Here is an 18,046-nt window from a genome sequence, read left to right as displayed (position 1 = left end):
TAGATTTTGTTGATGCAATAAAACACGCGTCTTTATTCCAAAACAAACCTCAAATAAGAAAAAAAAGATGCAAAACATTTTAACTGGATATGTTAATTTAGAATGAAAATGTGAGTTAATTACAATCTAAAATATTGTCCCTATGTTACGTTTTCCAGCCAAATGGGCCCATAAGCAGAAGCAAATCTTCTCTCCTGCTTGCTGCAGAAATAAGAAATTGTTATTGTTATGATAGTTACCTTCCACACAGCGACAGCCTGCCTGCAGCACCCAGGCGTACATATCCACCCTGGACTGGGACATCAGCTGGTCTCCCATCAGGTAGGTGTTGTGCGATGAGGCGATGAAGTAGTTGCACAGCGGCTGGGTCATGTCCTGGTTCACGTTGTAGTGCTCTGGGTTGAAGATGTCCCCAGCTGGACTGCGCATGTAGTTTGTAAAACCTAGAAAAAAATAAAATTGTTTCAACTAAACTATTAGTAAATGTTGGAAAGTTCTACAGGCAGGTGCACAAATTACCATCATGGACTCTAAGGTCACTTCTCAATATTTCCAAGGTGAACTTTTAATAGGAACACCTTTCAGACACAGCTGTTGCAGATTCTGTCCTATGGTTTTATAGGTCATAATAAACAAAGTTTATTTATCAAAGCTGTTCCAACAATAGACCAATAACCAGTGCTATAAAAACTGAACCAATGTGAGGCTCCAAAGCCAGAGAACCACATCTCATCTCTTAAAACATCTTTTCTGTCTGGTTTCTGAAATTCTGCATGTGATCTCAGTGTAGCGTTGATTTCGGGCTAATACTTAAAGGCTGCACCAGCATTTAAATGATGTAAAAATGCTGACCAGCCTTTCCAATCCTATCATCTGAAGACAGCAACTGTGAATAGAGTTCAGTAAGACAATGCCCTCTACTTACTAATCTTTATTAATTTAACACAGAAGGGAAACATTATAGATAATTTTACTTACAACAAGACCTTTTTCCTATGAACTGTTTCATTAACATGAAGGAATTACTGACTTAAAGCATGGTCATATATCTTGTTGAAAAATTACTTGTAGGTTAGTTTTGTCTTATTTCAAGTGGACTAAGATATCTGTGCTAAAACTAAAAAAATACCTAATACGATTTTGTGTATTAGGTGTATATATATATATATTTGTATATATTTATGACTGTGCAGTTCTAGGCACAGCCAAGAGATATATATATATATATATATATATATATATATATATCAAACTATTATGAAATTATTATATATATATGAAACTTAAATTAGAACCAAAACTAAAACAAAATGACTGTATGTAAAATTCATGTATATTTACCATCAATTCCCAAAACGCCCTGCTTTTGATTTTCAGAGCACGGCTCAAACTTGTTGATGATCTCCAAGCAGTGGTCCTTGGTCACCTTTGTCATCTGCAAAATGGGGAAATGCCATCTCTAAAAGATCTAATATTCTTTTGTTTTCAAAAAAAGTTAACTGTTTTTTAAAGAGTAAATGAAGTTGTCTAAGGTGCATCCATGTGATTGTTCCATCCATCCTGACTGGTAAAAAAAAGTCAGCCTGGTGCCTGGGAGCTGCTGTTTGAAGCTGATGATCATTAAAGAGGAGTGGCCAGTCCTCTGGCAGCACAGACTCATGTGTACTTTGTCAATGTCAGGTTTATTTACATGGCACTTTTAAAAACGAGTTAAAACTGTGCCAAAGTGCTGTACAAAGACAATAACACAATAAAATAAATTGAAACTAAAACAGAACAGTTGCAGCATTAGGCCTCAACTAAACACCAACGAATAAAAATAAGTTTGGAGAAGCGATTTAGACTTTCTGACCATCAATGTGGTTCCATCACACACAACATTCATTCTATGATAGAGCTCTCAGTAATCTGGTGGAAATGAGCCCATACCCATTATTACTACAATCTGCATCAAAGGGCTGCCAACTTTAACTTTTGATGATGGCACTCAACTAAATGTAATGTTCTTTACTGGTTTCTCAGTTGGTGACTGTTTTTTCTAGGACTTTTTGTGTTTTTATGACTTAAGGCACTTTTGAACTGCCTTTTTGCTTAAATAGACAAATAAACTTGATTGACTGGTCGATTGATTTAGCCCCTGAATGTAGTGCTGAGAGCTTTCTGAATTTAGAAAGAAAGCAACCTCTATGATAACAGGTTAGACTGCTAAAGATGTTGGTTGTTCAGAGCAACTTTTCCAAGCATATTCAGTGGAAGGAAAAGGTCCCACAGAGGAAGCTGCACCTTTGAGAGGATGGCCAAGCAAAAGTACTTTGAAGAATTTGGTGATGGGACATTGCTTGGTCCTGGTCCACAGGGTTTTCTTAAGTCCACAGTCAACAAAGCCATCTAGCTGGATAATTTAGATTTATCTATGCTTCCTTCTGCTGACGAACAATATGCAGATGCTGATTTCATTTTCCAGCAGGACTTGGTGCCAGCCCACAGTGCTAAAGGTACCAATAACTGTTGCATGGTGTTCCTGTGCTTGATTGGCCAGTAGACTAGCTTGATATGAGCCAGATAGTCAGATTTTCTCTGATGTCCCTGAATATAAGAGGCCTTTGTGTACTCATTTACAGCCACTGTCCATCAATATTGTAAGACATTAGCAAGCTTTTCATTACCTCAATGAAAGCACATGTTTACCTTTTGCTCCGTCTCCAGGAAGCGAGTGATGTCATCTGTGTCCAGGTGGTCTTTGTGGTTGCTGTAGGTGAGCATAAGGAGGTACAGATCTCTGCGGGTCGACATCATCTTGTAGAAGGAGCAGAACTCCTCGAACCCCAAAGTTCCCTGTTTGTCATCTGTGTCTGCCTCCTACAGCAATCATACAGCGAAGTTGTTATCCCACCAGTTTAACATCCCAACTAACGTTTTATGTTCATCTCCATAGATCTAGAACACAGTATATGGCATGTCTGCTGGAGTGCTGCCAAAATATACAGTTGGTTTCCAATGCAATAATTTTCCCTAAAAACATCAACAGCTTTAAGTAATTTCAAAGTTAATCTAATTTATAAATTAATTGCATGAAAAAAACAAAACAAAACAAAAAAACCAGGAAAAACTGTAAAATACAAGTCAGTACATATATAGACTTATGATCTAGTCTTGATTTATCACTGACAGATTATTTTGGTACGACTCAAAAAGGAGATTTTCTCCACTTGTTCCATCTGTTCCCTGACTTGATATCAGTTGGTAGGTATTTTTGGACTATAATCATAAGCAACACATTATTCTACACTACTGTTCATGTGATCCTGCCCATAAAGTGTCCATATGCCAAACAACACTGGAGGCAGCCACACACTGGACACTGCTGACGTCTGTGCCAGCTGGAGTTTGGCCTCTGAGTAGCACTGAGTGATTTAAAAAAAGAACAACACAGCTATGTGTAATCTGACATGGCTAACTCCTGTAGACCCTGAGCAGGATTGCGGAGGAGTTTCATTAGCTTAGGGCTTTAGTTGTAGTTTACATAAAATGCGTAGATCATACAACAATTTTGAAGAATATACTCCAAAAATAATCTTCACATACTTTTCCTGGTGGGTGGAAACCTTCCAATGAGACACAAAATTTATTTTAGATAGAAATGGAGAGACTGGACAACAGTACTGCTGAGATATTTGAACAGCTTGGAGCACATCGCACATAGATGCTGCTAAGTTGTGACAGTCCAATAAAGTGACGAGAACAGTCCAAGTAGATATTTTCCACGAGTTAACCGAGATGTTGCACTCTCACTTTGTTCTATTCTGGAATACAGGCAAAAATCAGTCAGAAGTTGCACTAAAAGGAATGAAAGGCATAAAAATGTGTCCATTTGCATATATATTTGCAATTATTGTCACTCAGGACACATCATGGAGCCAGCAGGATAACAAAGCAGTGGAAGCACAGCTGGGGAATACCCACAAAGCTTCTGAGTCTTTTTGCTTCCACCATGTTTTATGCATGAACTTAAGTGCTTAGAAGGCTTGTTCTTTGGGAGCGTTGACAGAGGCAATAATTCACCACTTAGCAGAGCTGCTGCTGCCTACAAAGTTTAACTGTCCCTTGAACATCTAAGCTCTGGATGTTACTTAGTGCTGCAATACCATGTTTCAATTGGTCAGTACAACAGACCACGCCACAAGGAAAATCATCATGGGTCACCCAGGTGTTGAATTTGACCAAGTTTATTAAATTCTTCTGATATAACTTAAAGTAGATGCTTGAACTATTGGTATGTCTGTCAGGATGCAATGGCTCCAATATTCTTTTTTTTTTTGTTAGTCAGTAGTTGGTTGCTTAGAGTGAGCAGGAAGTGAAAGTCTCTTAGGTTTTGAGTTTTATAGAGTACACTCAATACAGACCCGCTCCTACTGGTATCAAGTGGCTCCAGTACCACAGAACTTTGTTTTCACAACATTCCTACAGTTTAAAATTCTTCAATCTCTAGATAAAGTGGCAAACTGACCAGAGTTTTCTCTACCAGTAATGAGCAGAGCAGCACTGTTCTCTCACACCTATTCCTGTGCAGAGTGCTCCTGCACATGTTCCTTCCTTACAACACATGTGTGCAGTTTGCCTTTTAAAAATTGGGATAATACTCTGCACAATATGGCCTCTTAAAAACTGCCTGCACATGTAAATTCAGCAGGGATTTTCCTAGACTGCCACTGTTTCAGCTGAAATAATCACACTACTTGCAACTGAAGCAATATTTAAGAATACCTGAACCTGAACTAGAAATAGCCGAATAGCCGACTCTTACGCACCATGCAGCCATCAGTCAGAATCATACATTTTACCAATAATATCAATTACATTTTAGCAGTATAAAGAATTGTATTTGCTCTTGCTTTCAATAAAATGTACATAAATTTTACTTCTTTGTTTTAAAGGTCCAGTGTTATGCTTCCTGGAACAAGCTAGATACTGTAGGTCTGTTGCCTACAAAACATGTTCATTATTTTTAATACACAAAATCATTCTCACGCACTTGAGATTTCACCTGATCAGTTCTGCCTGTTTTGTGCTCATTTAGGAACGCACAGTTTTAGGGCTACATGACGATTATGCAAATAAGTTGCTGCTACTGGTCATGCAATCCTAACTCAGTGTTTACATAAGCACCTCAGACACATGAAAATGGCTCCATACAGATGAACAGTGGCACAAACATTCATCTTTGACCCTGAAGCAGAAGAAGAGGAGCATCCTGAATAAAAATCAACCCACAACCACTGAAGGATTAAATGCTGTGGCTCTGAAACACATTTAAATCGTTATTAATTTAGACTCTGAGGATTCTGCTTCAATGTGCTGTGATGTGAAGTCCAGCAGCTGACATCAGCACAATAATTCAGCACACAAAACGTTTTTTCTTTCCCCGCAAATGTGACCTTTTTTAAAAAATGCATTTGCGAGGTAAGAAGAGAAGCACTTCTCTCAAGATGCAAAAAATCCAAAAATGAAATAAAATAACTCAGTGTTGCCAATGTCCGAGCGTCCGACATGTTTTCACAAACACAGCATCACTATAATTACGACAGTAAATGCGCAGATATTATGGATAATGTAACATGAGACACAGGGCTAGCGAAGGCTATTGTTCAGCGTTAGCTTGTACTACATGTCAAATCATGTTAATGCCGAACAATAATACAAAACACACAAGACGTGTTTACATCACCATCATGTGCAGAATTGTGAAGAACAGTAGGAACACAACCTCCCTTCAGGCCAAGTATTTTGGTAAATCCTGCTGTGTAATGTTGGTAGTTTTCAAAGGACTCCTTCCTAAACTACAACTTTCTTTGGCCATTGCAAGCAAAAATAAAATGAAGCCACACAGCTCTGTTCTCTGTGACTGGGAGAAAATGGACACCTGCTCTGCCCTGCAGCCAATAGCAAAACATTTTTCTTTTCCAGCAGCCATTGTGCGGCAGTAACTTAACATCTTTTTCCAATGAAGATTACAAGAGGGGCTGGGATTGGCTTGGGGTTACTAGATAGTAAAATTTTCATGTAACAATTTTGAGATTTTAGAAACATGCAAAAAGTGAATTTTGCATTATAGTGGACCTTTAATGTGGTTAACTAATGAGAACAATGAAGGGAATATAAGAGAGGAATATGTACGGGAATTACCACCAGGATTATCATATATCTGAGCAACATTCTAATCTCAAATTAGCCTAACACTGCTCAGCTCTGCTGTAAAGCTACTTTTACAGCCATTAAATTAGATCACAAAGTAACAAGATTGATACTTTTTTAATCCTACATTTCTTGAATTGCATATCGTTGCATATTAGTTTACATTATGGCAAAGCCAATCTTCAGATAGGTAAAGACTCTAATAAGGTTAAGCTAAGAAAGTAGCCTAGTGACTGCAAGCACACAAATCTGCATAGATGTCCACCTTGCTCACACACACCCCCACAAACACAGAGAAGGATTGGTGCCCAGTGCGTTTACGCCGCATTACAGAGCAAGCCATCTGTGTCCCAGGAGCAGCATATGGAGAACATGCTCAGGACACTGGTCTTAGGGGAAGCCAACTGGCTGCCTCCTCTGAGGAAGAGGGCTAAAACAACATGTTTAACAGGTCAACATGCTAATCCCTGTGCTGCGTGTCAGCCAACATCTGCAGCAGTCAGTGTCTTCACTGATCATTCACAATCTGTCTGGAAGGAAGTACTTACAGCAGTTTCAAGTCACTAAATAAGCCCCTTGACGTTAGGAGTCAGTCACTAAAGTTGACCACTACTGCAGCTTCAAAGCTGTAGTATCCTTTAAGAAATAGATAAGATATTCAAACAAAAATAAAAAAATATTTAGTAAGCCTGACTATGTTTAAGGTCCTACATTCAACCCTAAAGTTGAATGTAGGACTGTAGTCCTACGTTCCTGAGTCAGATTATCAGTACTGATAATCTGACAATATTATATGTATATGTTACTTTACAGCTTAAAGTAATATGAACTTTAAGCTGATATTAAACAAGTATTAAATCAGCAATTCTGCCTTAAAATGTGCTTTATAAATGTGATGTATTCTATTCTTAAATATTGTGCTTCAATTGGTTTTGGGTTTAAACCAATTGATCATAATTAAACATAATTAAAAATGATCATAATTAAACAGAGATGAAGGCTTGTGCACATCAGTGCAAGTGTACTAAAACTAGAAAACCAAGAATTTTATCAGCACCTTGAACATCTGTTTGACCTTTTGTCGAGGCAGGTTGACGTTGAGTTTATGCAGAAGCTGAAGAACCTCATTGATGCTTAAACTCCCGTCGCCGTTTTTATCAGCCTCAGTGAAGGTCTGCTTCAGCCACGTGACAAAACTCTGGTTAAGGAAAGCTGAACAAAAAATGTGATGTATCGACTTGAAGAACAGAAGGAGCAACACAAAATGTTCCTCCAATGTACATTTTAGACATGTTAATAATGTGGGACAGAGCCTCATCAGTGTTGAAGCAGCTCTAATTGATGACTCGGTGAAGGATATTGATCGCGGGTGCGTTGCCTCTTTGCCAAGCTGTCCTCGTCACTGATCCCGGCCATCAGGTACTTTAGGCCAGTGATCCAGGTCCGGGCCTCCTCTCCTGTTCCAGATACCAGGTCCAGGGACTCCATGTGTTCTCCGTAATACAGACTGAAGCAGCAGTTTGGGTCAAAGCTGCCATCTGCATACCGCTGGAAGATCTCGGATTGCTTTCCCTCACAGACCTCGCGGATGGAGTCAATGGAGACTGAGAAAACAGGAAGTTAATTTAACTGAAAAAGATAGCCTTAATACAAAAGCAATATTTTTTAATAAAAAGGAGACACTTGTATCTAAACAACATAAAAAACCCCTCAAAATTATACTAGGTGGGTCAATGGCCCTCTTTAATGTTGGCTGTAGAATATGGACACACCTTGCAGTAAAACTGCAAGATACACTGCTTTTTAATTAAATTTTAAAAATAACCCCTGACCTCTCACTTAAGTAAATAAATACCACTACCATGTGTGATAGTACGTTTCATTACAGCTATTTACTGTGCATCAAATAAGTCCCAAAGTGATTGAACGTTATTTTATTGCCATTAAATATCAGGACGGTGTTACTGAAATATTACAACAAAATTGACAGAGATGTTCTGCTATAAAATTATTTTATTCACTTACAAAAATCAAACCAAATCTCTGGTAAGCTGGCGACTTTATGAAATTCTTGAAGATATTGAATAGTGATACCGATAGATACTGAATCTCAATCTTACTTGCGAGGTCGTTCATACTGCTAACTAAATGCCATCTCAGCCAGACTTTATGCGAACATTTTATGACCCTAAGGCGACCCACATGCACAGAAGAACGTTGACGCCACACAGCAGTGCACCATTTACAGAAGTAATAATGTGAGGAGCCGGTTATGGACCGATTTTAAAGTATATTCAGCAATGGGAAAAGACAGTATCTGTACAAAATCATAAGATGAAGGAAGCCCAGATAACCACAGTGGCCTGCAGTGTAGCACTGACTGCAGCTTCTGTACAGAAACCTGTTTGGATGTAGAGTCGTTGCCGGACTGGTGGGATTGGAATGGGAAGCGCTTCACAATTATAATGTTCAGCAATTGTTTACCTCCTGATCTACCGTGTCTGGCTTCTTCTGGTGCAGAATTCTGACACGTTTCACATCAGTGACATGAATGTCAAAATCAGACATGGCCATTCTGACTGCTGATGCTTTGAAAACTAATGGACACTTATCAAATTTAGTTCCACATATGGAAGTGGCACAGATCAGATTTTTCTTCTGGAGAAAAGATTAGAATTGGGCCGTTCAGACTGCCGTGAAAAAGCCGGGTCGAGGTCGCATTAGCCTGCTGTCTGAACGTAGCCTTACTCAATCAGTCTCGTTAACTTAGCAACAACCTGTTGAGTAACTTGCAGAGCAGCAGTTTCAGGTTTTGTCAGCGGCTTCGAAATAAAAATGGCCTGTCAATGAATAATTATATTTACTGATATGAAACTCTTACACTGTGTTGTATCACCCAGCCCTATTTACCAGCACAGCGATTTTCTCCACGCTATTCTTTTGCCGAGTTATCTTTCTGGCATCTATAGTGGAAGCCCAGAAAGAAAAACCTTTCAGAGTGGTGATCACAAGCGCTTTGTTTTAAAGTCCTTAATGAGGTCATAGTGTTAACACTTTGCATTTTTCAAATCCTCTCTGGGCTCTAATAATTGGTAAATATCCAGATTTTCTCAACCATAAAACAGCAAGGCTGACTTTTTAGCCTTGTTCATTCATTATCCTCTGATGCAGCGAGAACGTCTGCTCACAGACGCATTTAGAGGACATCAAGAGTCTTAATGAGTTCGAACCAGCCCCCCCCACCCATCATTTACTACCTCAATTTAAAACAAGTCTGCAGTTCCACCGGTGCCCCAGTGAAGTGTGTGGGTTATTTTTATGTTAGGGCTGGTGTGTAAAACACTATTTGGACAGATTAAAGCTGATGAATAATTAAACTGCCTTAAGAAGCTTATTATTCCCAGGACTGCAGAGGAGGGGGAACCATAGGAAACTGATCCCTTGAGCCCCCGTGGGATTAAAAATACTTTTGAAATTTTTGTGTATTCCTATGCAATATTATAACTGTACAGCCATAAAATATGTCACTGGTTGGGTTCTGTGTTTTCACATTGCCTCCTCTCTAGTACAAGAAATGTTTTGTTTTGGTGGTCTAAAAAAAATCTAAGCTTGCATTTCCAAATAAATGATCTTCATGAATAGGAGTTTGTACATTTCAACGCTGTCTTTGGTGATTTCCATTTTACTTTTCTTTTCCAATTTGGTTTTCACATATGAGGTTGAATATGGTATTTTAGTCATAAGTCCCTTATATAGTCATAATATAATACTCTCTGGATTTTGCCTGATATGAAATTAGTATTTCATTAAGCACTGATTCCTGCTCATCCAGATGTCTAATAATTTCAAGATTGAGATAGTCCCATCTGTAGAATGTGTAGAAATCCTGTTGCACCAACTTATAACTTGTTCTGATAATCTCTTATTTGACCTTTATCCATTATTGAGAAACGTGCTGTTATACCTCTAAATTATATTGCAACGCTTTTGTAACTTTCTTTGGCTAACTTGGCCCCAGATTCATAGTAGTTTTTGTTTGGTATTTTTTCACCATTCTTATAAATACAATGCATTGATTTTTTTTCTTAATATTTTAAGCTTTCACTATGTTCCAGTTTTTGTTCCTGCTTTGTCTCAGCCTCTTCTGATCATTTTAGGTGGTTTGTTGTCTTATCATCTTAACCCTCACAACTGTTTTACGTGTCCCAGACTATTTCTGGACTAACCTCTCCATTAAGGGATTCTTTTAGAAATATATTTATGTCAGATTTGATTAGTTTTGTAAACTAAAAGTTATTCAGTCATATTTAATCTCCACTGTGTATTTGTGAGGGCCTCATCTAATTTTAAATTTAATAATAGGGGACATGATCATAGAGGTCAGTGTTTCCCATCTCACAGTTACAAACCCCATGGTAATCTTTTTTAAAAGCAAAAAATTATCTATTTTAGAGTATAATGTATGTGTATGGGAGAACTCAATATAATCATGGCTTGTTGGATATAAACTCCTCCAGATGTCTGTAATGCCATATTCCAACATGAGAACTTTAATTTTCTTTGTAAAGTCGTTTGGGGAGTTTGTTTTGAAGCCATGGATTGAGTCTCGTATTCCAATCCCCTCCACAGATAAGTATACCAGTTGATTAAATCAAATAGTTTTTTTTTATAACGTCACAAAGCTGCTGCCTGGTGGAGCTGAGTAGATTTGGATAGCTTTCCTTTAATTATTACATATAAACTGCATTTTGTTTCTGTAAGGTGAGAAATACTTTCACATTGTACGACGAATAAGCATAAAGAGGATGGGAATCTCCATCTCATGGTGTGTGTGTGTCAAACTTTATATTAATCTGCTGTTCCAAACACTCAGCAGTTAACAGTAACTGATGACAGTATCTGCTGTCATCAGAAAAGATTCAAGTTCACGTCATCAGGGCCTCAATGTAGACATTTGTGACGGTACGGCATATAGCAGCACAGGGAGAAACTACACTCAGGCTGGTTGCATGGCAACAGAAGTTACCTGAAGTTTCCCATGCATATGAACTCTATGGCAAGGCCCTGACCCTACAGGAGCAACCCATTTTACAGCTACATCACTCACTCTTGGCCTTCTCGTTCTTGCGTGACGGCCGCCAGCGGATGCAGGACTTGTGTTCGTCCAGGTAAAAGAACCGCACCAGTCCCTTGGAGCCGCCACGGAGCTTCACCATCTGGGTCCCGATCTGCATTGAGCTCATGCATTTCTCCACTGCAAGAGAGAACATGGATGGAATGAAAACATGGTTGGAAACTCAAAGGGAAACTGTTGGAGTGTGTGGTACAGTTATTCATGCATTGTTTGTGTACGTTTTTTTTTTTTTTGTACTAAATCCTCTCACTAGGATGAACACACAACAATGTAGTGCTTGTACACACTCGAGTCGTTCTGCAATAAGGAAGCAAATGATAGTAAATTGAGAGGCATTTCTTCATGACTCCACAAGGCAGTGACAGACACCAGGACAAACTAAACAATGTGTGCAGATGTGAGGTTGATTCTGCAACCCAAACATCCAGAACTGGTCATTTCCTAGCTCTGGATGTACAATAAAATCGTACTGTTGAAAACACAGATTGTCTGTCAGGAACTCTGCAGGAAGCATCGTGCATGAGCTGCAGCGGGGCTCCAACGGCTCCAGGCTGCAGTTACACACACTGTGACCAAATTATCAATTATCAAGTGTCTGTCACATCTGATCAGACACTTCCCCTGCAACATCTATGAAAGTAGGCCACCTCAGCAGCACACAGGGCTGACAGGCAGCTGACACATAGAACATTCAACTAAACAGTCATTACTAGGGAGAAGGTGTGGGGAGAAGCATTGTGTATTTTCTATGCACATTATGCTATGTTGTGTTTCTTCTATGTTACCTTCAGTTGTTATAAAAATTCTGCATCAAATGTAACTTAAAAGAAATTTGACTTTCCAATTTTGCACCCTGAAATTGGGCCTCTGTCGCTTTAAGAGGCTCCTTTTCTTTCCGACATGCTGTTTCTTCAACATGTCATTACAACAATGTTTCTTCATTAAGCCTTAAAAAATGTTCTTAGGAGCTTAACAAAGAGAAGTAGTTCATATGAAATGTTCAGCTGTTTGCTAACTCCTGCTGCGCTAGTCTGGATGCTAACTCCTGCTGCGCTAGTCTGGAGGAGCGGAGTGGCGGAGGATCAGGGGTGGGCTGCTCTGTGAGGTAGAAACTCGGCTGAGACTGCAGCTCCAACAAAGAATTTAAGCCCCCCTGAATAGTTGCCATGAGAAATTCAAGAATTTCTCAAACATGCATGAAAGAACAACTAACAAGTAGACTAAACAAACCCCACTTAGACTAATTTCTTCCGTAGATGGCTTTTATATTTTCAGAATTCTTACAATGTCAGGATGATATTTCCCTATATTCTCATAAAAACTATCTTCATTGTCCCCAAAATTTGGGAGGGTAGCAGGACTTTGTCCCGTGATCAGTGAGTTGCCGGTTTGAAATCCCAATTTGTCCCTCTCTGTCATTGTGTCTTTGGGCAAGACACTTCACCTGCCTTGCCTCCTGGTGGTGGTTAGAGGACCCGGTGGCGCTGATGCAGGGCAGCCTCTCCTGCCAGACATCCCCAGGACAGCGGTGGCTACTATCCTGTAGCTCACCACCATCAGCGTGTGATTGAGAGAAGGACTGAATGTAGAGTAAAGCACTTTGAGGTCCTCTGGACCTGATAAATGGTAAATACAGGCCATTTATCATTTAAAAGTCATCATGAATACTTGTTTTTAACATTTCAGCAGTAAAGATAAAAAATGTCAAACTACAGATATTCTGTCTCATTTCTCCTGAATGCATATTACATGAAAAGTTCACAGCATGGCTCTGACTGAGCATTGATTTGGCCTTACTGCACATACACCCCAACCCCCTCCCTCAGGGTATGGTTAATGTAGTCCAGTCCTGTTCTCTTGACCTCTGCTAGTGGATTCCTGCACAGGAGTTTGTTAACACAAACTCCACATCAACAAACAGAGCTGGCTCATTTAAACGGGCAGGACGTTGCTCCCTGTAGAATCCCACTCACATCAACTGGTGTGTTAGCCTTCCTCCCACCTGCAGATCTGCTGCAGACTGCAAACACCAACATCAACAAACAGAAACGGCATGCTGTAAGCTGAGGATTTCAGTGCTGCACATTTTATCACATTGCCTTTTAAGAAACAATTAAGAGTTTTATGTGTCTCCTAGAGGTTTTAGTAATTAGTAAAATAACAACAAAAAAAAAACATACAAAAAGTTAGCTTTTATCTGAAGCAAATGTAATATAAATGTGTTTAAAGGTTCTTCACATGGTGTTTACATGAACAGCCATGACGTTTGTGCAAGTCGTGGTCCTGCTGACACTAGTTTCTGAAAGGTTTTGAGTATTTGTCAGAACTGGGATTGTTGAGAGAGTTATTTTTAACTCTGAACAGTTAAAACAACTGTAAACACAGCAATATGAGTTGCTTGTTGTTTTAAACACGTAAGCACGTGTACATATAAATGTAAACGTAACTGATATTACTTTAGCATTACTATCGTTTCAATAAGTTTTAGGATCTCACCCAAAAAGAAAAAGTATATGCTTAGTTATGGGCATTCAGGCCAGCTAGAGTCCACACGACAGACAAAACAAACCATCAATATGTATGGTCCGAACATTTCAAAAGGTAATATATAAGGTATATTAAATTTTACTTTGACCAAATTTATCAAAACTACATATTTTAACATTTAAAGTTTCTGATGTGCTATATCAGAAGCTATTTTTTTCCTTTTTTACACAATAGCCTTTTCAGGTGACTGCGTGTTTGTGAGTGAGGCTGTGGGAGTATGAGGTGCCATTCACAACAATGACTGGGTGGGTTTGGCGATTATTTCTGGTATAAACATTCCAGTCAGAGGGGAAAAGTGAAATGAGAATTTACAATTCAGAAAGCTAGTCTGACTGCAGGGGTTGGTGGTGTGTTTTCAGTCACAAAGTGAGGCAGTAAAAGCTATGTTGTTGTTTTTTTTAACATCTCCCTGACCTTTATGGAGGGGAGTTGTGGTGGGGGCAGCTGCTCCACTTGCTCCATTGTTCAGATGGACGGCTGCTGTTACATTGTGCAAAATCAAAGCCCGACGCTGCAGGCATCACTGTGTGTGTGTAGATAAAAACACCGCTACACACGCACACACTTCACTGTACACTGCTCATGAATGTGTCTGGTCATTCATTAAACAATAATATTATAGCATTAATATGCTGTCATTTGGTATGGCATAGACGCTTCACAATGTTATTCTGGAAGGTCTAGCCTGATTAACTTGTGCTGAAGTTATTTTTAGACACTAATGCATTCAGCTCTGATTAAAAATAGCTCTTCTGCTTTACACTGTCCCACTCAACCTGAGCATTCAGTCTGAACACGCCATCAATGTTTAGTCATTTGCTTCCAGCGTGAGAAAAGCCAACAGTGCATCGAATCTATAAGCAACTAAACCTTAATGATTTTACAGCTTGTGCTCATGCCAGATAAATGGGACACGGCTGTGAGAGAGCTGGTATTGATTTAAAAGAAAGAGTGATTATCTGTGCATGCCTGCTGAATGCATCCATAGTGTAACAGAGCCAAGGATTTGCATTTGTTCAGCCTGAGAGGAGGCAGCAATCCATGAAATAAGCTGCTGAGAGGGTTTAGCTGCAGCGAGCCCATCCGGACCCCGCGGGTCGTCGGGTCAGAGTTCCATCCCCCGGCCTGACAAGGATATAAACAGTCTCATCCGTCTCGCAGCAGGGGCGGGATCTTCACCTGTAGGCGTCACCAACTCACACCAGCACCAGAGCACAACTTTGTCGAATGCTAAGGTCAAACTCCTCCATATTGAGTTTGGAGAGAAATGAAGAGAAAGTGTCTGTTTTTAAGAGACTATATTGTTGCAAACATTTTCATGTTTCTATCTATAACTTGATTTATGTGTTTTTCAGTAGGACTGGGCAATGAATCAGTACTACAGACCAGATCAATATCAACAGAAAATGCGTCCGATAGAATGGTCAATAATTTCACTAAATTCCAATACAGAACTGCAAAGTATTCTGGGAGATGTAGCAAGAGGAAAGTATATAGCCACTCAACCTCTCATGTCCAGCTAGCTAATCATGTTTGGTGGCATCAACTCACTCACTGACTCATTGATTACTCAGCAAAAACCTGTTGAGTAACTTGCACAGCAGCAGTTTCAGGTTTCACAAGTGCCTCATAACGGCTTCAAAATAAAAAACAACTCCATGATTTGATTAGAACAGCTTCATCATGAATTCCTGGTTCCATGATTCTCGCATGTGATTTTTGTATGGGAAATGCATGGAATTTCTTTGACACACTGAACATTGGCTTCACACGGAAAAAAGTCTGATCATATTTGTGCACGCGAGAAATACGTGATCGTGTTTTACACGTGATCACAAGTTGAATAGAGCATAGAAAACCTGGACAAAATGCCTCATCACATGTTGAAAATAGGAGCCACATGTGAACCCATGTGAAATTGATGGATTGTTTCTGTAATTCCATCAGAATCAAGGAAGAATTCTGATGAAATTGATTGAGGGTCATTGCTAAATACATATTTCAATAATAACAGTATTATTAATGGAAGCCCCAGAAGCAGAAGACGGTGAAATAGTTCAGGATGGCTGCGTCCACTGACGATGAAGAAATGTAGAGAAAAATACCTTTTGTCAAAGATTTGTTTGTTTCCAGGTTAGCTTTGATGTTACAGTGGAATATATATTTGATGTGCAACATTAGTGTTTAACAAGCAAATATGACATGGATGCTGTGTTTGGAAATGGGAGTTTGTTTAAATGGCCGTAAATGTTCCACCGCTCTGTAACCTACTTGGTAAAGAGGTCAAGTGAAGCACAGACGGCAGGTGGTGGCTAAGAAACACAGCAGAGGTCAGAGGTCAGAGAAACAACTGAACGTCTCTTCATGGCTGACCTACTGCCACTGGGAAAATGTGTGCCAAGGAGGTGGAATTAGCTCCTCACCTCTTCTGTCAGAAAACCAGGTTAAGCTGGAGGAGAAGCAGGTGAGGGGGGTTGTTGGCTCAGACCTTATGTCCCAAACAAATACAAAAACAAACAGGTGATTCTGTCGGATCCACGGCAATTTTGGGGGCAAACACAAGTTGGTAAAGATATTTTACATCTTCAGGACACAAAAAGGATGTCACTGTGCCTAACAGGTAGTGTAATTAGTAACCAGGCTCCCGTTGTCAGGAGGCTCCATGTGAAGATGCCAGTCATGAGTCTGTGGTTAAGATTAGCACAGAAGTGCTGCGAAGTGAGTGTAACATCATGTGGCACCTTGTGACTTCAACACCTTCCCTTTACGGCTGCAGTGGAATATTTACAAACCGTGGAAGTGTGAAATATAATCTTTATAAAGCAAAGCAGAGCAAGTGTGCTGTATTCCAATGTGTTAACTCACTATACCAGACGCTGCAGTTTAATACTTATGCACTACTTTAGTTGCAGCGTAGTGACACTTTTCTGATGCTAGATGAGAAAGTGTGGAAGGCTACATGAAAAAGGATTGCGGATAAATGGAGGTGAACAATGACACCTTCCCCAAGCGGGGAAAATGTCACATTGCTGCTAAATTTCAGGTTTCATTTCTGTGCTGGCCATGACCCATCAGAGAGTCAGCTGGTATTATCAGTTCTTTTTTCAGTGGAGTTTTTTGTCTAGAAAGAACAAAAACTTTATGTGCAAAAAGAATCTGTCATTCAAAATCGCTTTAGAAGTTTTTTGTGACAAGCTCTCACGTTCTGTGAAATAATAAACTTCTCACTTGGTGAGTGAGATCTTAAACCTCAGCGATGACTGCAAAAAAAGGACTGCAGAGCAAAATGAGAGTAAATTAAAAACACAATAACATTTAATAATAATATTTAATGGCTATAAAACACTATTTCTGGACAAATTCCATTTGTCACAAAGTCACCTCTGACAGCTAAATAAAGAATAAACAAACAGGTCAAAATCAAATCCAATTTCTTCCAACTCTTTACAATTGACTTAAGTGATGGAATTATTGATTAGTTGTCCAGTTTTGCATAAACTGAGGCCATAAGGTGATGAACATCTATGTCTTTCTGACAAACCTCATCACGTCTCCCTTGCTCAGCACTCTCACCTGACCCGATGCAGTAGACTGGAGATATGAAAAAAATGAACCTTGTAAAGGCTAATTTCTAGAAATATATTCAGTTAAAACTATCCAACTCTCTGACTCAGCTTACCCATGTAGCCGAGACGCCATTTGGAAAAAGCCACAATGCTGGTTCCAATCCAGAAGAACTCCTCTAACATGCGACCAACAGAGGCCTGTTCCTGCTTCTCACAAGCAGTCCCATCTTTCTGCTTCTCCTTCTCCAGGGAGAACGCCCCTCTAGCAGGGGGTCCAGGCTTGTCTCCGGTAGCTGCTGCTGCAGAACGCATCAGGGCTGAAGGTACCGATCCAAATCGACTGCAGCTGCTTCTCTTTGCTGTGCTCATTGCACTACAACAAAGGGTTAAAATACTGCAGCCAAAACTGGCAGCAAGGGAATCAATTTCTATCCAAAGAAAAAGTAGCAATCAGTATCAATTAAATCAGTAAAAAATCTTTAGGTAATCCTCTTTCATCTAACCAAAAAACAACAAAGTAACAGTAACTGGTTTTTTTCCGGGGTTTAAAGGAAACCTTAGTAAGAAAACAAAGAAAAATCCTTTTTGACTCAAAACGACATCAAAA

The 18,046-nt window shown here is 39.5% G+C and overlaps 1 protein-coding gene across 4 annotated transcripts in view; it reads right to left on the bottom strand.

The window, feature by feature from the left end:
- Positions 1-18,046, bottom strand: part of plch2 (phospholipase C eta 2) — a 167,397-nt gene that overhangs the window by 33,559 nt on the left and 115,792 nt on the right. For all 4 annotated transcript variants that reach the window (XM_023331330.1, XM_023331324.1, XM_023331333.1 and 1 more), the window contains 6 exons: positions 11,300-11,446; positions 7,553-7,796; positions 7,250-7,379; positions 2,689-2,859; positions 1,342-1,435; positions 240-443 (listed from right to left, as the gene is read on the bottom strand). In XM_023331330.1, the coding sequence (XP_023187098.1) occupies positions 240-443; positions 1,342-1,435; positions 2,689-2,859; positions 7,250-7,379; positions 7,553-7,796; positions 11,300-11,446 (990 nt within the window). The remainder of the gene's footprint in view (positions 1-239; positions 444-1,341; positions 1,436-2,688; positions 2,860-7,249; positions 7,380-7,552; positions 7,797-11,299; positions 11,447-18,046) is intronic.

The sequence above is a fragment of the Xiphophorus maculatus genome, chromosome 1 (assembly GCF_002775205.1).
Source record: "Xiphophorus maculatus strain JP 163 A chromosome 1, X_maculatus-5.0-male, whole genome shotgun sequence".
Classification (NCBI taxonomy): domain Eukaryota; kingdom Metazoa; phylum Chordata; class Actinopteri; order Cyprinodontiformes; family Poeciliidae; genus Xiphophorus; species Xiphophorus maculatus.
This window is presented reverse-complemented; position numbering and strand designations above follow the sequence as displayed.